The sequence below is a fragment of the Neopelma chrysocephalum genome, unplaced genomic scaffold (assembly GCF_003984885.1).
Source record: "Neopelma chrysocephalum unplaced genomic scaffold, ASM398488v2 Primary Assembly neopelma1_70, whole genome shotgun sequence".
Classification (NCBI taxonomy): Eukaryota; Metazoa; Chordata; class Aves; order Passeriformes; family Pipridae; genus Neopelma; species Neopelma chrysocephalum.
This window is the reverse complement of record NW_020897730.1, coordinates 9095704-9118585: the sequence shown is the minus strand read 5'-3', so window position 1 is coordinate 9118585 and position 22882 is coordinate 9095704. Positions and strand designations below refer to the sequence as shown.

The following is a 22882-nucleotide window of genomic DNA, read 5'->3' as shown; positions in this document are numbered from 1 at the left end:
TCCCAGGTAACAGTGCAGCTCCCCATGTCATGATATCCTGGCACACATGCATTTTCTGGACAGAACAGCAACATGGCTTTTAAAAAGCTGGAAAGAATTCATATAGTCAACATCTGGCAGCAGTTGCCAAAATAAACACAGCATAGAAATATTTGTAAAATAGCTGAGGAACAGTATGGATAATGGAGCATTATACTAGAAACAGAGCAGCATATTAATCAAAGAACAATACAGCTTTTAATTATATTTTAAAGAGTCTCACTTAAAACCAATGCAAAACATAACTCATGTGGAATGGGCTGGGCTATTTCCCATTGGTGGCCTATGCCAGATCTCCAGCTGTAAAATTAAGAAAACAAAGGGGCATAGTGAGGAAAAAAAAAAAAAAGATGAAAGGCTAAAGAGCTCCAATACAGCTGTAATTGATACTGTGCAAGTAGGTGGGCTAGAGATCTCTATCCAAGTGCTACAAAATTGTGTTTGTTTGGAAGGAAATACCAAAAATATTAGGAGAGGACTTGTGGCCATCCAGCACACAAGTGCAGATTTAGGGAAGTCAGATACACTTCAGTTTGCCCTCACCTTTGAAACACCCCAGTAACTTCCCACCTTCTGTGACACACTTGGAGCTACACAGTTCTTCCCTGCCACACTAAACCTTTTGTAGAACACCTACACTGCTCACCCACACTCACGATGACACCATCACCCACTCACTAAATCCTGTGAGAGCTGGGCTGCCAAAACACTCCTTCTTTTTGAGCTTTGGGCATTCAAAAAGAAAAAAGACTGTGACATGCTCCTGAGCTGGACCAGGCACGGTGTTTTACACTATGTGGAACATGAATCCAAGAACCTTTCAGACATAATGGAGAAAAGACTGACGATATCTGCTGGTTTGAGGTGCTGAGAAGAGAGGCTGTCATTGTTTACTGTCAGCTACACTACATGTATATGGCCCATGCAGCACTCAGCTCCTCTTTAGCTTACACCAGGAGAATGGTTGGATTGATGGGAAGCCCTGCGTGAGCAAGGTACATCTCCACAGAAACCCATTGTGATGAAAGAACATGCCACAGGCATAGAGAGCTCACAAAGGCTGAAAACAGAATAACTGAGGCTCAGTCTCAGCCAGCTGAGAGGCAAAGTGAAACTCAATTGATTGAATGGCAGCACTGGCCACAAGCACTTTGATAAGGGGGTTTTTCGCCTTAAAAAAACACAAACACAACACTCAAACCTACTTTGTTCAAAGTGACCTTTCATCTCAAAGTTCAGGATAACTATAGTTATAAAACATCAGAAGAGTCAAAGCTGTACCAGCACATTCAGACATTACCAAAATAAGTGTTCTGTGTGAGCAAAACAGGCCCTTTCCCCAGGCCCCCCATTTACAGTGTTCTTGCCTATTTCTATTAAAGGGACCCCAAGGTTCTCTCCTCCACAAAATTCTAAATATTATGTTGTATTTCCTCATTATTGCACACTTCTGAGAAGCAGGAATGTTTTTGGAATAAGTGCAAACCTCTTACACTTCCTCCCCTCTTGGCAGTCTGGGAGAAGGGAGGGACTCACCTCACAGTATGGCAACAGAGCCAGGTAAGCAGAGCAGGGTGGTGACAGCAGCAGGTTGTATCCAAAGTCCCAAAGGCTCCAGGGGAAAACCAGGAATACCAAATCATTCAGCTAACACCCCAGAAACAGATCCACCTATAACACAGCTCAAACCACTACTAAGCCCCCAGGCTGGAGCTTAAATGGGGCTCCTGGTCCCACAGGGGAGGATGAGGGAGTGGGTTCCCAGGTGAGGCTGCTTCAGTTAAGTAAGGGTTGTTGGTGCCACCTGGGACTAAGAAGCTTAAAAAACAAAAATGAGGTTCTGTGTTTTAAACACCCAGAAGCATGAGCTGCAAGTACCTTCCAGTGTGGGTTTAACAGCACAGAATTCACCTGAAGTGTTCATGGCTCTTGCACAGACCGGTGTCACTTGAGAGCCTCTAGCAGCACCGAGGCAAAAAAGATAAAAAAGATCACCCCAGCTGAACATCCAAAATAAGTGGAACATTTGCAAAGAATGGAAAAGGGGATGGTTAAGTAGATTCTAGTGACCAAGGAGTATAAGGGCAGAGTGTGAGATAGCAAAAGTCAACCTGAAACGTGGAAAACAATGTGAAAGCCCAGGGCAAAGCCGTTCTGCAGCTGTGTATATTAAAAGAGAACAGTAAAGCAGAAGAGGAGCTGCTACACTATTCAGTATGTGGCCACTCAGTCCCTCCATTTTGTGATTATGCCAGTAAATACATGCAACTGGAAACTGAGACTGAAATGTTTTAGTAGGAAACACATGTAGGAATGGTCCAATGTCACATGTTCCACCTGTGAGAAGCATTAGAAGACAGTGATTCACCATGAAGAGTTATCCACGGTAATGTCTCCAATGGAAAACCATGAGACTGATTTGTTTTAAAAAGTTTTGATGGCTGGAGCACTAGAGACAGACCATATGGCTAAACACTCTCCTAGCAAAAGCCATGCCAGCAAGGGTTTAAAGATATTTTCTGCAAATAGGGGAAAGGTGAATCCAACTTCCAGGATTGGAAAATGAGCTTTTCAGGTTGCAGTAAGTACAAAGATTCTTCTCTTTTTAATCAGGCCTCACCTGCAGTCATGAATCCCCCCCAAAGAAAAGGCTAAACAGTAATTTATATTTAGAAAGATGCAGACCCAGTCTCATGAATAATGGGGTATTTGAATTACAGGCCGGCAACACTGTAAAGAACCCAAGTTTTGTACAGGAGCTCTCCAGAGGACGAGGGTTCTACCTTCTGAGCAGTGCTCCACGATGTACCCTGACACAGTCAGGATAACCACTCTCCCACCACACGAGGCACAGACTAGCCTGCTTCGGGGCACATTTATTTCTTCCTCTTCAACTTAACCCGAGAGCCACATGTTGCAAAAATATACATGGAGTTATGGGCTGACTCCAGAATCAGAGCTGCTCTGTAAATTACCTACGCTGGACTTTCTAACAGAGGGAAGTAAGAAAATATTTGTTGCCCAAGTAAAATGCAGAAGTACAGTCTAATGCTGGGACAGAAGATAAGCTCTATGGAGAGAAGCTGAATTAATTTTATTGCATTGCAAAAGGGATGCTATTATACAAAAGAATTATTCCTTATCTAATTTCTGCACACCCAGAGGATTGTGTCCAGTGCCTGCAGACAATACATCCAGGTATAACATTAGCACACTATCCAAGAAGCACACCTTAGAGCATGCTGAAATGGAGTACATTTTCACTAGGGCCATAATTCCACAAGAGAATATATTTTTATGGAAAAGTCAATTTTTCACTTCCATAGTGATATTTAAGTATTGCCATACGTTTTACGATAGTTTTCTCAACATTAAAAATACAACTTCAAATAATACAAAGCAATAAATATGTTACTTATGAATACAATGGCAAATGAAGCAGGGAGGAGTTCTGGGTTCAGTTTTTTAAGGTGGGTTGATATACTGCAGCTCATTCTACGGGGCTGACATACCAGTAAATGCTGCTTTTCTTTGGCTCTTTCTTTTTTTCATAGGCTTATTATTGCTAATTTTCTTCTTGGTTGGTGTTGGGTGTTTTTGGAGAGGAGAGAAGAAAAGAAATGAGGGACAGGATGACTCCAGTTGTTGCATCTGGCACTCCAGTGACAGTTTGGAAATTACTTTTAATTAAAGAAGTGTTGATTTTTTTAAAATTAGAGTAATCTGAGCCTGTAACATGCAGCTGGGAAAGCAAACAGACATTAGTTCAGCTGATAAGCAGCACATGGTGAAGACAAGTAAGAGGAGGATATTAAATGGAATCCCATGTGATGCAAACATTCAGAACGGTTGGCGTGTGTGTGCATGCACACGTGTGTGAGCACACGTGCACCCAACAAAAGGGCTGCCACAGCCAGAGCTGGGGCCAGAACTGCAGCTTAATGAGAGCCTGGAAAATGCTCTCCTTAGAATTCCATCTGATTAGAAAAGCAGGTGATTTGGAAGGACAGTCTGATTTCTGGTGTGACATCACCAGATACCACATCACCCTAGGTAACGGGCCAAGTGTAGGACTTGCCTCAGAGTGCCAGAGTCTGACTGCTTCCTTAGAACCAACAAAAAGCCCCTCTCTCCCCATTCATCACCTCTCCCATCAGAATAAGTGGCAGGAGAACCAGCCTCTGGCATACAATAGCTCCCCAGAGCAGGGAGCTACACAGGCAGGCAGAAGGGAAAATCACCTGTGATGCTTTCACTGCAAGGGAAGGAAACACTGTGGAAATCTGGTGTGATGCAAAAGAAAGCTCAGAAGGAACAAAGTTTGTTCATATCTGCTCTAGATCCCACAGAACAGCTATAATTAGGCATACAAATAGCTCTGTAAATGAGAGAGACCCAAGTATTTGCTGTAGCTGTTCCCTGTGTAAAAGCCTCTGGAAGGCAAACACCCAAGCACTGCCCTTGCTTCTCCACGAGCCACACACAGGCACTGCACCGTGGCAAGCTCAGCACCATGTGCTCTCTCCACACAGAGATGTCATTTCTCTTCTCATCTCATCCAAAATCACTATCACATAAAGAAAATGCCCCTCAGTACTGTTCCTATTAGCAAGCCAAAGTCCAGAGGAGTTCAGTGCTCCTGCCCTTATCACGTTTGGCCTTGACAAGTCTGGCTGCAGCTGGAGCCTGACAGGGCTGAACTGGCAGAGCTGGAACTGCAGGGGAGGGTGATGGATCTCCTATCCTCATTACATGCTGCCAGGCTGTAGAAACTGGCATCTTTGAACCTAAGAGAGAGATGATGGTGTCTGGAGGATGTTGGAAAGATATTTCTGATTGGCACTGAAGGCTTGCAAAGAATCAGTAGAGAATTAGGCTCAAATGGAGTTACCGTGCTCAGCTGTTGTGCTACGTGTGATCAGGCCGCAGCACTTCCAGGAAAGAATATCTTCAGGAAAGCAGGCGCCAGCCAAGACATGGAGCACAAGCCTGGGCATGGCCAGAGAAAAGGCAGAGCTGCAGCATGAGGAAACCAGGAGCTCAGAGAAGGATGACAAAGGGGGCTGAGAAAACGCTGAGCAGGGACACGTGATTCTGAGAACTACCAGAGCTGCGTAAGCGGTGAGGGGACATGGGTGATTTTATCCCCGCCTTGAGCCCCCGCCGAATACATTCTTTTCTGCCTATAAAAAAAATGCCAATAATTGAATCCTAAGGCACTGACAGCTTCTGAGATAGTGCCAGAAAATTAGTATTTAACTTTTTACCCATAAGCAATACCAAGGGAATGTTAATAAAGAACAGAAAGCAAAATATGGATTTAGATCTCACAGCCACAAAAAGAGCCTTTCCCTCTGAAATGCTCAGCTACTCCCCACGCTCATGCACTCTGTAACAAATGCTGCCCTGACTTCTTCCCTTGCTCTGACCAGGAGGGTCTTCCTACCAAGGTAACCTGCTCCAGCAGCTGGGTTTCCTCTAAAGTCCCTCGGAGAAAAAATCACATTTGATACTTCTGAGATCTTAAGACATACTTATATGACAAAAGTGCTCAATAATTTCAGACAAAAATAAGAGATTTTCAATACTGCATGGATTCTTGGTATCTAGAAATTGTGAACATGGATCATTGTACTAAGTTTTTTGTGAGAAAAATCTGAAAAGAAATAACAATAATTAAAGCCCTCAGGCTGAGATACTGACCTCCAAGAAAGGTTGAAGATATGAGATCTGAGAAAATGAAAACTATGCTGATAATTATTCACATGGCATAAACAATTAATGTAGTTCGAAAAAATAAACTGAGATTTAAACATTTCCTGTAAGCAGTTATACTTTAAAATTGAGGCTGTTCACAGATTGTCTTCTTTAAAAATTGAATCTTCCTTTTTTTTAATTTCAGTAAGTCAGAATGTTTCATTTCTCAGTCAGAATTGCTAATCAGGAAGATGTGATACAATCTGCTGAATCTCAAGAGTGCTAAGATATGAAGGGCCTTTAGCAGTGGTACAGGTAATTAAGTTTGTTATGATTTTCTATATATTCTGCAGCAGAAAATCTGATTGCTCTTTTGGCAAGGGGCCATGCCTGTTCATCTTCAAAGGTTACCTGTTTTAAATTTAAAAATAAATATTATTTAAAGTTGAAGATAATTTTATTTTAATAGAGCACATAATACCAATGTACGTTCTTCATTACATACAGAAATTAATTTTTTTTGGCTAATATACCAGTGTATTGAAAATTTGTCTGAAATTTTTCATACATATTCAAAAGATGAAAACACTAAAGGCAGGTACTTAGCCGATGTTAACTAAGATGACAGATCCTGGGGAGCTCTATTAACATACTGGTATAATAATAGTCTGGAATTTTTTGGCTGATTGTAGTAAAGGGAAGATTCGGGGAAGATTCTTCAAAAGAGAAGAGAACTTAGCATAATTTTTTCTCATTATTGGTATTTCTCAGCAATTTCCACGAGACGTTATGAGAAACAATGTCTGTGGGAGTTCTCCACGGGATTCTTACTACTTGACAGCAGAATGAGAATGTTATTTTGGAAGGATCACAGCTTTAGGGGCTCCACATTTATCTGGTGCTGGAGAGAACAGAACCCCTTTGTGCCATCCCTTGGGGATGGCATTAGAAGTACCCTGTGATCTAAAAAATGTCATAGGTGTTCAGTACCTCCAGCTACTCTACAGAGCTAATCTGAAACTCTTATTATAGTCAGCTCAAAGGTGATTTATTTAATTAAACAGAAATATACACACATCCTAATCTTAAACCTTGAGCATCTCAGCCAGTATTCAAACTATAACAGTTCTCAATGCCACTAATCCACACATGCTCACACATCTGGTTCTAGCCAATAGATCAAATTAGTTTTCTTCCTCAAGGAACTGTCACAAATGAAGCCCCCAAGGAAGCCCTAACCACATGCATCTCACCACTTCTTGAGATTTACTCCCAACATTATTGTACAAGCTATTAGACTGAACTGGAAAAAAGATGACTGCAACCATGTAGCTGGTTTACTGTACAGACAGCTGCTTTAGCAGCTAACTAATATTAAAAGTATCGGACCAATTCTCATGTAGAGGCTTTATTAGTTTACAGGCACAATTTGGATTTCTGGGAAATTATTCCTGTTGTCCATTCTGAAACGATACTTTGTTTTGATGAATTATAGTATTCAAGTCTCCAGCTCTAACAAATATGTTAAAAATAAGCCAAACAAAATAGTAGTCTTGGGCCACTGTATTAATAATCTGCAGTCATTTAATTTCATCATGTTTGTGTATTTTTCCTAAAAAGTATTCACTTAAGATAAGGCAATAATCAAAATAAATTTATCTACAGCCTGTAACAACTAGTTTTCCTTAGCACTGACTAATATGTGCACTACCTAAGCTTAATGAAGAATTTAAAAGGAGTATTAATATAGTACTTTCAAGTAAAAGGTGTGATTTTCCCACAGATGCATCAATTATTACATTACCACATCCTGCCTGAGAATTTTGCAGTCATGCATTTGATGATGGGCATTTTAAGGCATTAATGCTGGGCAATTTTCTCTAAATTCTTTTCTGGACAAATCTCCTTAAGCTCATAATATCTTAACACTTTCCAACAACAAAAGCCTTATGTTCTGAGGCAGCGGTGTTAATACAGTCTGGGTACAACACATTTATGATAACCATGACTTCCTGAGAGCCCAGGAGAGAAGAGATTCCAGAGCTGCTTGTTTTGGGAGCACCAGGTTGCCGTGCTGGGGAAGGTGGCTGTGAGGCTGATCTGCCATGCTCCCCTCACACAGACACTGCTGGGGCTCAGTGCGGCTCAGGCAGCTCTGAAACCTTGCTGAGAGCCAAGAACAACCAGCTGGGGATCCCCACTGCCACACCAACGTGACTGTACTGGAACAGGGTACAGGGAGAGGGAGCTCCTGCCTGCATGCCCTGGATCTCTGACCTTGCAAGCCGCCCATCCCAGCACTTACCCCTTGCCCTGGCACATGCACTGCTGGTGCAGCTGCCCAGTCGCTGCCTACAACATCCACACCCAGATGTGCCTTGAGCTCAGAACAGGGCATGGATCCATGGCCTGGTCCTGCAGGAGCCCATTCCCAAAGGGGAGGCTGCCATGGGAAAGCCTTCTGTCTCAGAAGGTAATTTATGACCACATCCCGAATCTCAAAAATCAACGAGATGTGCGATGCGTGGATGAAATGAAAAGAGCAGAGAACCTGAACGGTCACTAAGGAAGGAGTTTTGACTATTTACCTTCTAAATTTGCTAGCATTTACCTAGCAGCTGTGACCAGTATCATTGCAAGGACTTGACCTTAAGGCTCTTTTGGGGGAACACAGCAAACAGAAAAGTTATCTCCAACCAAAATCAATGCACGGATCTGCAAAAAAGGAGAGAGAACCCTTAAGTAAAGACACACCTGTGCCAGTGTTCAAACCTTCTTTGTAGCATGAGGGAACAAGTAAAGAAGAACTTCTATTTTATAACAGTCTGCTGCTTTAAAAAAATTACATTATTAAGGCAGTGTGTATAATCCATAGGTGTGTCTAAAAGGAATGCATAGAGAAGAAAGGGATTGTGTTTGATTATATAAAATATAAGTAGTGATGGATTACATCGCATTCCAGTATCAGCAGAACATAAAGGATTTGAAAATAATGATTTGACTTTTAACAAGATTCAGAGAGTTTGTTCATGGTTAGTCAGAAGTATTGTACTTCACATAAATGCTTCACAGACGGTGACACAGTAATTACAGTGCTGGGAAATGGCCACTCTCTATCTGCTCTGCACTTTAAGGACTAAAGAGAGATTTCATGCATATTGAACAAACTTGTGTTAGCTCAATTCACTTTTTCAATATTATTTTATAAGGCAAGAATAATATAAATTCTAAATTGCTATTCAAATGTTACATCTATCTTATCATGAGTTACATTTTTAATAAAATGCAACTTTACTTGAAGCACACGTTTGCATAATCTGTGGAAGAAAACTGGCACTCTAGGAATTTATAATTTGCTTATTTCTTACAAAACCTTCTTTTGATGTATTCTGCAGGTTGACAGGGTTTCAGTGTATTTATACAGATAGAAAAATATTTTCTGTGGTTGTGTATTTGCTCCTTTGAGCAGACTTCTTTAGAGTTTGCAATGTATTCTCATATAGTTTGCAAAAATAAGTTTATGATTTATCTGCAGTTTAAAAAATTAATTTCAAATCTTCTTTGATACAACACACTTCCAACTTTTGTTGTGACACAGATTATTCAAATGTGCTTGACAAAGAGTATGCAAACGGATTTTAAAGCAGGAAGTTCAGCTGACAGTGCCCAGGCTCCTGTGTGAAATCAAAAGGATTGTGGGTTTATTGTCTCATGGATGGACAGTGATAACTCAGGGTTTTTTTGGATTAATGGGGAAGCTCCCACTGGGCATTTCCCAATGATGCTTTTGGGTAAGATACTAAACCACTGCTCTGTCCCCATTAGTGTCATGCATATTTTTCACTTACTGACAAGCTGTCAGGGACCTGTTAACATGTCACAAGACTCTGGAATATGATTATAGGAGGGTTTTTTTTGATTAAGCTCTTTTCAGCTCATCATATCCATGTGGAGTTTATGTCACGGGAGTCAAAGCCTTGAAACAGCCTGGAGACAGCCAGTACCTTCCTACCCAACTGGATAGGACTGCATATCCAACAGATTCCTTGGGAACAGGAGAGAGAGTCACACTTGGATGCTGCTTTCAGAGGAATCTCACCAGTGTAGGAATCCCCTCTAAACACCAAGGGACCTGAGCAGGAAACTCTATGAAAACCTCACATTCTACACATAAAAATATGATACTGCCAATCAAAGAATTGCTGCAACTACAAGAAAAGCCTCCAAATACGGGCTGAATGTGATTGTAAGACTCATGACTTGGAGCCTCTGTTGAGGCTTTTCTTCAGCTTTGGAAAATCAAAACCTGGGCAGTGCCTTGCTGGTTTCATGCTCCAGTTCATCACTTGGAGGGCTGTAATTAATTCCACAAGGACAGTGGTGATCCCACACAGACGGTGCTGAGGGAGAGCCTGGCAGGCAAGGATAAGGCAAGGAACTTCCAAGAGAAATCCCCCACCTAAGGTCCATGGAATGAACACAAATGTAGCAGGTATTTACCAGACCACCTGGAACACTTGGATGTTTCTCACGCCACAGACTCAAAAAAAAGGAAAAAAGTCCCTATGGCTTTAATAAAAACTGAAGAGCTGCATGAAGAGAGAAAGACAAAAATTAACTTCCAGTGAACACAAATAGTTGGTCACTTTCAAAAACAGTAATTTTTTATAATGTGTGAATATAACATGAATATTTCGATTCTCAGAACAATTCTGCAAGTACTTTCTATAATGGGTGATAAAATGTTCCAGCTTGGCTGCAACTGTACTAAACTGTTGTAATCGGATTCTCTGCTTGAACTTGCAGTGGGACTGCATCCTATTTCTGGGACTTTATCTCAGTTTTGAGAGGATGCTTAATCATCTGATTAGAAATGCTGCCATGACCTCTGGAAGTTATATGAATCGGGGTATGAGAAAAAGCCAGTGTCACTGTTCCTCAACCTGAACCAATGTCATTTGTGTGCTCTGGCAGGGGCAAGGCTCATCGCTGCAGGTCATCCTGGGCAGTAATTTTGCAGGCAGCCTTAGGGATACCAGCCTGTACAGGAGGCAGGAGGGCAGCACAATCAAACTGTGTGTTGGCTCAAACTGTTGTCTCATTAAGTCAAAGGCAAAAGCCCCAGTGATTATTACTGGGTCAGGATTAAGCCAAACTCCCCCATCTTGGTTTTACTGGCCTTTATTCTTTCTCATGAATTTTAGAATATAATGCCTTTAAATCCAGAAGAACTTTCTGGCTGAATATATCAAGCTTACTAGATGGCTTTAAAAACTATATATTATTTACAGGGGGCAAAATATTCCAGCCTGAATCTGTATTTTTCCTTTTGTATTCAAAACCTACAAAAACACCTCTCAAATTAATGTTCTTCCAATTGCACGTTACCAAATGTTTCTGCTTTGGAAAAGGATACCTTTCAAAACAAAAACAAGCTTGTGGCTTTTTAACAGGATGAAAACTGCTTTTCCCCCATCAGCTCTAATGTTTTTCCATCGTATAAGAGATTTATCCTGATCCAGTTTAGCCCAGGGCGCTGTGCTTCCCCCTGCACGTTCAGGTTACTGCAAATGTTCTTTGTGCTGGCTGTCGTTGTAACAGCGTCCTGTGTGTGCTGCAGCACTATACATATTTAAACAGGCTGTTGCTTTACAAGCACATGTTCAAAAGATTTTATCTAATCAAATTTTAAATAGGAAATTACTTGTCTGACTTCACATTAGACAGCTACTCCTTTCCCTGCTGTTCCAGATTGGATTATTAGGAGTTCACTACTAAATGGTCAGCAGTGTCTCTGAGTCACCAGTCTTAATTTGGGCTATAAATATCAGATGATGATTTATTACTAGGCAGTTGCAATACTGCAATAGCAAATTCTCTTTAATCTCTTTAATTTGAGATGAATAGCAAATAGTTTTGAAAGCTGAGAATTTCTGAGGTCCTCTGGGCAAATAACAGTTTCATCAGTTGGTTTCAGCATACCTACTTTCTAGTGAGTCCGAGGGTTTTTCAGTTTGGGTTTTTCATGCCTATCCTGCTTATCTTTGTGAATTAACTGCTAACTTTGGGCAGCTACTCCATGGCAGATGGGCTAAAATTGTGACTTTGACAACGTTTAATGATTTTTACAACTAAACTGAATAAAGTTTGAAAGAGTAGCTTTTACCCTCATGTGCTACCTGGGTTATCACTGTTTAACATTCCTGCTTCATCCAGACCTCAGATGAGAGTTTATGATTCCCACAGTGCCAGAAATTGTACTGTCTGCTTATTCAAAAGTAGATGTTTGCTCATCAGAATATGTAGTTACTACTTTCACCTCTTCCAAAATGCTGATTACATTTCTTCTAAATGGCACCAGCCAAATGTGTCTCAGCCCTTTTGGGGAATGCAGCTACCCACGCAGGTCACTGGTGCAAGGTGGGTTTGCTTGTGCAAATCATATCTACACCAAGAATGTGCATCATTTCAGAAAGCTCTAAAGTAGGAAATGGACTTAAATCTTGCTGAAATGAAGACTAATCTGCAAACTTGACAGAAGTGTTTATTTAGAAGATGAACAAACTCTAATGTGACACAAGATATCTCAAAAGAGAAAAAAACCCCAAAACAACAAAACATTTCCTGAATTTCAAAATACCATTTTGTCATATTCAAACTTTGGTTGGTTCCTTATGGTATTTTATTTCAGAAGTAATTCAAATTTGGCTTGACAAACTATTAGACATCCAGAGAAGAACAAGCACAATACAGGGTTTGAGAAACTGATTAAAGAAGACAGCCTAAAGAATGTTAGAAAATCTGTCTAAATCCTATAAGACAGGAAGACAAGGAAGGAAAACGTTTTCTGATTGTGATATTCAGGAGCCTGAACTAGGAATACAATGTAAGTCAGAAAAATAAAAGCTTCTGATACAACTAAACATGAGGGGCAATTAATGGAGGCAAATGGAGGAAACCAGTTTAACAACAGTGTTAGAAGAGGTGCTGTAGGATCCTATGTCCAGCTGACTTTTCCATCACTGAGAACTATGATGATGACCCTTAGTAATCCATAATTTAGAGACTTCACCCTGTTTGTACAGATTCAGGCACCACACTCCGGTACATCATATAAAACCAAAAAGTTTTCTAACTTGGCTGTCTTGCAAGGAATATCCAGTTCCTGACTTTGTACCTAGCAGATGGCATTACAGCCTGACACACCCTAAAATGCCTCTGAAAGGTGTCAGCTCTCCTGTCCATCCTGGATGGGGTTAAATTTCAGGGAAATATTACTCGACTGCTTTCAGGATTGAAGGACAGAAATAAACACGCTTAAAAACCCATGGACAGGAGACCCTGTGGGATAAAGCAGATGCAAAATCACCTGCAGAGGAATAATGTGCCTAATCTTTGAACTCTTTTCAGGGACGGTATTTAAGGACGTGCAAGAACATCAGCTGGTTTAAGTTATTGTAAGTACCTTGTTCTCAAGGCAGCCAGATCCAGCCCTATAAATTCTTGATCCTGTTGATATGTCACATATTTCAGCCTGAAGTTCTGTTCTTTCTGTAGTAAATCGTGTACAGAGTACAGAGCAGTTGTGCTGTGCTCTCTGTTACTGTAAAACTAAACTGTGCTTTCTTTTAGGGTACTGTTTTGATCCTAAATTTCTCAGCTGAGACATTGTGATGGCATATCTGTTGGCTTCAGGCACAACAGCACTCTTTTAAGGAGTATTATTTTACCTTAAAATGGACACTCAAGGAATAAAAAACCTCAAAATGTGTACCTGGTGTACTGAAGGCAGTTTCTTTCGAAAAGTAAAGACAAAACGCCCCCAAGAAACATTGGTTCAAGAGAGAGAGGGAGGGAAAACAAACCAGAGCAGTTCTTTTCCTCCTCTAAAACAAAAGCGACTGCTTAAGCTTTCCTTATGAATCATAAAACAAGGGAAGGTGGCAGCAGGGAGAAACAGAAACTGCCTTTTCCTTTGTCAGTGCCTTTCAGTTGTATTTCCACTGTCAAACAGCTGCACCACCTGCCTTTCACTTGTGTGCAATGAGAGATAACAGAGGGTTTCTTAAAGCCTTTAAGGTTGCAGTAATTCATAACCTTGCCCAAATTAACCTGGAATAATTTACCTTTGGAAGAAACGAGGTCTAGGGTTTGCTTTTACTATCTTCCTTCCTTGGAGAAACGTGTGGGGCTTTTTCCTCCAGACATCCCCATGTGCAAACATGTAGCTTCTCCCAGTGCTTCCCCGGACAGGACTAAAATCCTAGAACAATGGAGCACGGCTAATGCTGGTACAGTGATTCCCTGTGCTCTGCTCCTCACTCTCCTGCTCTCACTGGAGAGCAGCTGAGGGCTCCATGGAGGAGGCAGAGTGGCAGAGGTGCCACGTAGTGCAGCACATGGAACAGGGACCAACATCACTGTCACTCAGCTCTGGCCAGGCCAGTGTTACCTTGTGTGGCACAAAGAGTAACTCAAAGGTGAGCGTTTTCCTTAGGCTTGCAGGATTGTTTAAACAACTTACAGTCTAATGGCATTCCTATTTTAAAGGGAGCTTCCATTAAGTTCTATGAATTATCTATTTTGGAGCAATTTGTAGGACTTTTCATTGTTAACTCCTCTTAATTAATTTTGGCTTTATGGTGTTTTGGGGGCAAATTGCCTTAACCTTCCCATTTATCCTATCACTGCTTGGCATGACAGAGATATTACAACTCTTAAGTGAATTTCTTGTCAGAAGGATCTAAATCACACAGCTCATGAGAGTTACTTGTGAAGGATCAGTTTTACTCCCCATTTACCTTGGCCTCTGAACTCTGAGTGCCAACATGATCCTTGCAAATAGCATTCACAGAAGAAAGTACTACGAGTGTGGGGTCAAACTATCAACCTGCAGCCTGCCCTTACAGCCTGAATCAAGAAGTATGTTCTGCTTCATGTATTTAGTAAGGCAATTTTTCTTGGAAGCTCGTCTTTCTCATATTTTAGCCATCAAAATACAAGTTGCTTCATGCTCTTGGTGGTTTGACTACGTTGTTGCTGTTTGGGACCATTCAGCTTTGTGAAACTTTTGTTTATAAAAAGTTCATTTTATTAAAACCTATGACAAATGCTGGTGAGTGGGAATTCATTGGAAAATGAGGAGATGAGTGACTTTTCAGTTTAGGGCTGTTTTCAAAACACATCTCAGAAATATATGTACACATGGAGTTGCTCCTGTGAAAAGTAACTAGATAAAATATTGCTGACAAAGGCAGTGAAAATTGCTCTGCTGTAATAAGTGTGTTCAATGGACAGAGATTACTCGTAATATTTTTTAATAGAATGTTGGTAAAAGTGCATTACCCTTCAGTGATCTCCAATGCAGTCTCTGATGACTCCTTACACAGAACTACTGCAAACACTTAAGCCCCAAATGTCTTTATCTTGATCTCTCCAATGTTTAATTTCCTCTTACAGAACACACATTGGAAGGCTTTATACCCTAAGCAACTAAAATGCTTTACCTTTTAATTTTGTCTAAAAGGTGCTAAAATGATTAAAAAATATGTTGCAATTTACATTTCTCTGGTGAAACGGTAAAATTGCAACTCCTCAGTTACCATTTTACCTCTTTGAAGGCACCAAAGATAGTACCAAAGCTGTTTAGAGAGTCACAGAGCTGGCACAAGGACTGTTATTCCTCCAGCTACTGTTCTGATCAGCATTAGGAGACAATCCTACAGGGGATGTGTTTATCTGCTTGTGCAGAAAGTCATTTGTACAACTCCTGTCTTGAATGAATCTGAGCGGGAGCACTGGTGGTACCGGGAACTCTCTCACCTCAGGTGTAGGAGTGAGAATCTGAAAGAACTGAAATCCCATTCCTTTACACCTCAAACTGTCATGTAAACACTGAGGTTGAGGAAGGATGAGGAATGGTTCCATGATTTTTCTCCTATGCATTTTGGTTGGAATTATACTGTGTAATGAAGAACACTAAATGACACAGAATACCTTATCCCTGTGTTGGCAGATTATAAAAAGATTTACTCAGGGATAGAGAGGGTGGGAAACCTCTTTCTTTCTCTCTTTCTCTTTTCTTCCCTCCCCTTGCAACACTTTCTCTTCCCACCCTCTTCTCAGAAGCCCCTCTCAGCTGCCCTCTGATCCTATTTGCATAGAGCAGAGCCTGCAGGAAATGTCACTGTCACGTACAGAAACTCTTAGCAAAGTGTACCCAGGAGGGAACAGTGGGACACCACTACCAGATCAAAGTAACTCATCTCAGGATCAGATCTCACCAAGTTCAAATAAATAATCAAAATCTGTACTTTTCCTCCTGATTATTCAGGTTTCTTTGGTTTTCTCTGCTCCCGTGTCTCGTCCCAAACTCTATCCTACAACAGAAGCCAAAGCCAGAAATCTGCAGTTGTGGAACTACCACCTGCTTCCCCCACCATGTGCTGAAGGTCCTGGCAGGGTTTGCTTATGGTCCTCTTGACAGAGGCCTGTCTTTACCTACCACCCTTGAGTTTTCTTTAAAATCAGACTTAAATAAGAGTTTAACCTGTTACTAAGCTGTTTTGTGGATAGAATGAGGCATTTACACTAAGGGCAATCTAGGAATTTGTAGGCTCTCTGAAAACAGAGTGGCAGATAAAATGTCTCAAGCAACAAAGGTTGTAGAAAAATGGCTTTGAGAGGCAGTGGGATCAGGAGGAGGCACGATGGAGAGGTTTCTCTCGGCAGGAAGACAGAAGACACTGAAAATGCAGTATTTCTGTGAGCCAGGATCATCTGTGAGGATGTGTGGTGATGAGAAGTTGATGAGCATGGCTGACTGCCAGCAGATATTATGATCTCAGAATATTGATGTTTTGTACTAATAATTACAAAATCAGCAGCTGTACAATTGCATATTTGGATAAATACAAGTGTAAGTGCATCCTGTGACATGTTGAATGGAAATAAGTATGATTAAAATGACAGGTCATACAGTAATATTGATGCCAAGAAAAGAAAGACAAGCTGGGAGAATGATAACATAATAAAGCATAAAAGAATCTTGATACTCAAAAGGAAAAAACTGATAATGAAAACATTCATAAGCCAGAAACATTCATAAGTCAGAAAAATACATTAACTTTCCATAGCTGTTGAGAGCAGATACAAGTCAGACATAAGACAATAAGAAAAAAGAAACTGTACTTGTCTGCACTTGTAAAGGCATTTTGGGGCAGAAAACCCCATCCTTCTCATAAGCCCTGAAGAAAAGAATCTACAACCAGGGCAATCTCTTCAGACACTCTGTCTAGAGCAGGAAGATGGACTGAAGCTGGGGAGTGTCTACCCAGCCAAGAAGAAAGCCAGGGGTTCTTGACATCTGAATATGCTAAGTAGATTTGTTATAGATTCCCACTCAGGCACTGAACTGTGACAATAAGCAGGTTCAACTGAGATGGCCAGAATCGGGAAGTTCAAAGCCTTGCTGGGATGCCACGGATGTGTTTGCTTACTAAATCCTGCACCAACAGACGCGATTTTAAAGTATTGTACAAAATCTGCTGTGCCTAAGGGCACTTCTTGTTATTCCATGGAAACCCACTGCTTTTGGGATGGGGACAAAGCAAAAACCCATCTCTGCATGGAGCAGGCAGCGAGCGGGGGAAGGTAAGACCAATGTCTCCATTTCCCAATGATCTAAAGTTTCCAGGCGCGTCAGGATTGAGGTTAACACATGTCCTACGTGAGGACACACTGAGCTTTTTGACCCATATAGAGACTCTAACCTCAGATGGGTGAATCTGGTGCAAAGACTGCAGTCCATGTACACCAGACATTTGAGTTTGTTCTGTTCAGTGCAGGAGGACCATGTTTTCCTTAATCTGCGCTGTTTGCTTGCCCTGCCAGCCAGAGAACATCTGTAGTCCAGCACTAGCTACATTCCTAGGACTTTGCAGGACGTTGTATCAGTCTCCTCTAGACAGAAGCTTGGATTAATTTCTGTCCCACACTGGCTAGTGAAACACATGGCTCCACGTACAGTGCAGTGATCCATGCTGGTAAGGAGGCCCAGGAATCCCTGTGTCCTCCATGCACAGACAGGTGTGCATCCAGACCCATGGCTAGAGGGGGTATCAGCACAAGCTTTCCTAACCACAGTGCTCCACAACTTCCACACAGCCCAGAGCTCTACAAAGGGCACTTTGCGCTGGCACTAAATGCAGGTTCCTACCTGTGGTCTGAACATTTCCTCCACCTTTGTTGAGTGGCCAATCACCTGATGATTTCCCTGAACAGAGCTCTAATGTTGGTTATCATTTCTTGGGTGGGGCCCCATGACAACTCACAGCTGTGCAGCACAGCTGGGAACTGGAAATCCCCTACACTAACTTCCTTCCGCCTTTTCACAGAACAGTCAGAAACATTTTCCTTTTCCCTGAACAGCACGGGCAGGACACAATGTGAATCTGCTGCTTTTCTCTTTTCATGAACAGCAGGACACTCATCCCTCTCCTAAGTAAACATTCCCATGGCTCAATTCCTGCTCTTTGCCACATTGCCACCACCTTCATGTCAGGGCTTATGAAGGAGCAGTTCCATCACTGGGCTCATCCTGTGACCAGCTCCATGTCAGTCTGTGGTTCTGGGAGCACTCTGTGTTCAGCAAGGCTCAGCACAGGATGCTGCTTTGCCCTTCTGCCTAGAAACCTGCAGCACTGCAGAGTGCAAACCACAGAGCAACTTCCCCATCCACACGCAAGATTTATATGGCTTACTTTCCTCTTCTTAAATCTCTCCTAACAAAGCTTTGTTCAAATATGATTCACAGATGTTGTCATTAAAAAGTTGGTCTTTGCCAACAAATAACACATGGGCCTGCTTGAGAAATTGCTGTTCCCACAGCTTTCCCCAAGAAGAGATACTTGTGGTAACTCATAGGGCCTGTGAGAATATGACATTTTAAAGCATCTTAAACCATACATAATTTTCGAAAAGAATGCCGGTTTCCTGAGAATTTATCTCGTAAAATCATTTGGATAAACCCACATGATAATTAAGGCCATTCTGATTGAAGAAGTGATCTTTTTAGATAACAATCAAGCAAACACTTCTTTGTAACAAAGAGATAAATAAAAAACCAGCACTAAATACTGTATCTTAATTAAAGATTTAAAATAAAATTATTAACTGCTATGCAGGCATGATTCTCAAGGACTAGAAGGTGACAAATAAAAGGATAGGATTGCACTGTCCAATGCAGGATAAGCTGACATACAGAGGTGGCAATCCCCAACCAAACAACAACCAAACCCAAAAACCAGGGAAAGGGATGTGAACAATGACCTGGCTGGAATTGGCATGCACAGAATCACTTATGTGTTTACCTACCCAGGACAAAGTGGAATCTAAAACCAAGAAGCCTGGCCCTCTGTTACCAGCTCGAAAAAGCCTAGTGGGGAGCAGCAACATATCCTGCCTGGGGAGAGCTTTACTAATAGCTACAAGCAGAAACACTTTGACAATGGAAACCCAGATATTGATGAAACTCCTGGCAATTTACTGGTAAAGAAAAGGTAATTTTTATTCTGGGAGGTGGAAAGAAATGAGCATTCAGTAGGTTTTCAAAAACTAAAAGCAATCTGAGTCTTTTGCAATGCTCTTAAGTGGTAAATATAATTTTCATGTAGGTTTCAAATACATGACAGATGTAGTGAATTTTTACTACATTCTAAATTCAGCATTTTACCTGTTGACATTGAAATCCTTTCCTCTGTCTTCTGTTTTTCATGGACCTGTTGTTAAAAGCACGACTGCTCTGCCAAGAAGTCTGTGTTTGGAAAGGCTTTTATTCCTTTTGTTCTGCTGTATGACTGCATTCTAAACCTGCCCTGATGAGCTCGGTGGCATTTTATAGCCCTTGTTTGTGTCTCACTCATACCTGCTGTAGTCAGTAAAAATATTCCCACTGACATCACCAAGCTTCAAATCAGGGGATTTGGGACTTGATTTGGGATTTAACTTTAGCTTCAATTCATATCTCAATTCACTCTGTGTTTTGGGCAAGCAGGGAATAGGCAATGTTGTCATGTTCCACTTCCACAAAATAATGGTTAGATGTACTTGACGGGTTTTAGGTTTAGGAAATACAACAAGTTCACAGGCTGAACAATTGCAAACACCATCTAACAGACATGCAGCAGGAGGAAATTCAACTACTCTGATGTTTGTTATTCTTTAGCATTCTATTAAAGCAAAGCAGCTCTATAATGAGATTACTGCATTTTATCTTTTAATTGTATCCAGATATGCAAAAGAGATTTACTGCTAGTGGCTTGTGTACAGTACAATATTTTAAAGCTAATTATGATACAGCATTACTATTGTCACACAATGAAATACTTATTCTTCTGTTATGAATCAATACCATTTTCTAAAATTTATTGTAATTACCTTTTTAATTGGATATACACCCTGCTAAATTCTGAAACAGCTAGTTTTGGAGATATAATTCTTTTAAATCCAGGATGATATCAGCATAAAGTATTTTAATTAAATAGATTGCAATAAAGGGGCAAAAGAGACATTAAGTAGCTTTCCATTATTAAAGCCAGCTGAAAGTCAAGTCTTCAAAGTGTTCAAGTTTTTATTTTTGAATGCTTGAACTCTGCCATGGTCCCTGTAAGCATGCACACACATCCTCCCAGAACACTGTATTAACAGACTGATTGTTCAGTGAAGAATAGGTAGCACCTGGCTTTGGTTTGTATTACTCCACATAGAGAGGAAAGCATATTAAAGTATTTATCCTTCCAAATCCCCAGGGCCTAAAACATCTAGCAATCTTTTCATTGCTTATGGATGTAATACAGTACAAACAAAAAAGTTGAGTAAATAGTTTTAAAATAACATTGTGTCACAGTTCTTCTGTTCAAAAATATTGGTGAGCAGATGATGAAAACCTCTACTTGGTCTGTTAGTTGCAATTACTTAACCATTTTTAAAAACACTGTCCCCACATGATGGTACCTCATGTACTCTGATCATATTGCCATCCACACAAATTAAAATTCAAGTAGTTATAAGTTGGCGCTGCAAATTAGCTGGAACAGTTTGCACATGTTTCAAAGTACACATTTAAGCTTGGTTTCCCTGAGCAAACACTCACAGCAGGAACAACTGAAGTCTTGACTACAGGCTAATCACAGCATGTCTGCAAATCTTACCTGAGTATGGGATATCTTTCCCCCCCTCCACTCCATGGCAGAGGGACAAGGAAAAGGCCTTTGTTTATCTCAGCAGCAGTTTAAAACTTACCTGAGTTCCAGCCATCTCAATAAGCATTGCTTTTCAACACTCTTACACCTGTATTTCATCTACTTGCACATCCAATCCACATTATATTGACACACACTATGGCAATTAAAGCAGTTACATTTTGATGAGCTAAAATGAATCAGAATTTACAGACAGGAGAAACCAATAATATCAAGTATTCAGAAACATTTTACTACTTACTGAGTTACCAAAAGGATTTAACTACATATTATATTGGCAGTATGTTGGTGGAAGTTGAGTTAGATTCTGATGCTGATTCTACACTTGATGACATATTATCCAAGTAATTCAATGAATAAATATTGCAGAATGCATATCTGAGACTATCAAGAAATTTCACTTAACCAGCAGCTCACCACTAGAAGGAAAACCCCACAGTATTTCTTGTGTTTTTTCAAGAACATAGACTTTCAGCCAAGTCTGTTTGGATCATCCTTCAGCATCATTATGCAATAAATAAATATTTATGTTAACACTTAGCACACTCCGTAAGGACGTCAATTTTCTATTTATTTGAAGAGCCCACAAGATCTAGGAAGGCTCTTCAGTATTTCTGTGATCTAGATTTCATTGCAGATATTATTCACTCTAAATTTAAGTCTTTTATCTGCACGCCAAGTGTTAAATTATATTGGGTTACTGTCTATATCATTCTATTTTTACTGCAGCTCTTCACAGATTAAGATTCAAATCCTTTGAATTTAGTAGGATTTTGACAGTAATTCAAGCAGATAAGTCTGAGCTCTGTCCATCTAATTGAGACATTTATGAATTCCCAAGCTCTGTAAGCACTAACAGAAACGGTGTTTACCTGCTGTGTGAATCCTGTCCCCGGATCCTTGACAACCATCCTCATCATCACAATCTCCGCTCGACTCTACCTCTCCACTTTTTCCTCCCCCACTGCCAGCGTCTCGGGAAGCCCATCTTTCCAGTTTCAATTTGGCCTTCTCAGCATCCAGCTGAAAACAGAAGAAGCAACAAACCAACAATGGTCAGAGTATTTACACAGCTCCCACCTCTGGTCACCATCTGGTTCATAAAGCAACAAGCATTTCTCACTTTCTCACTCGCTTCCAAGAACAGGTCCTGCAGTTGGAGGTTTCTCCCGGCAATGACATCCAAATATTTTGGAACAGCAGACTATACTATCAAATATTCTCCACCACAGATGACCAGGGACACTTATCATCAAGCTTTTAACTGAAAACATCACATCTACCACTATCCTCACAGGGAGTGCTGTTCCTACAGCTTTTCCTCCTGGAAACCACAGTTTGGAGATCATTGGTTAATGATGGTACAATGTGCCAGCTGTCCTAGGACATATTTTATTTACAGTTGAACACCACAATATACTTTACAACCTTTGAAGAGTTGAAGGCATTTGCTACTTTTCATGATGGACTTAGTCACTTGGAAACCTTGGCCCCTGGATATGACTTTTAAGATGGTGCCATTTAAGATGCCTGTACCAACTGCAAGTTCATTAAATGCCACTTGAAATATATTTCTAGGACTGAGCACAGAACAAGAAAACCTTTTCTAGAATAAATCTAAATGTATCATACTAGGTCACACTTGCTCTAACAACACCCTTACTCCCCAAACTCAGCTTTTTGATCTTTAGATAACTCTTTCTCTTGCTGTCACCATGAACTATTAGCACTGTGGGAATAAATGATTTTTTCAGTTCACTAGTAGTTCCAAAAGATGAAAAATCCTGTTTCAGTGGCAGTGAATCTAAATCCAGCCTGCGGAGAGCACATCAAGAGCAGCACTATTTGAGAAGAAAAAAAGTGACTGGCTTAGACTAATAAATTCT

The 22882-nt window shown here is 40.8% G+C and overlaps 1 protein-coding gene across 6 annotated transcripts in view; it reads right to left on the bottom strand.

Moving 5' to 3' along the window:
• LOC113969039 (glypican-5-like) overlaps positions 1–22882 on the bottom strand; it is a 395727-nt gene that overhangs the window by 73619 nt on the left and 299226 nt on the right. For all 6 annotated transcript variants that reach the window (XM_027686131.1, XM_027686134.1, XM_027686132.1 and 3 more), the window contains one exon: positions 21869–22019. In XM_027686131.1, the coding sequence (XP_027541932.1) occupies positions 21869–22019 (151 nt within the window). The remainder of the gene's footprint in view (positions 1–21868; positions 22020–22882) is intronic.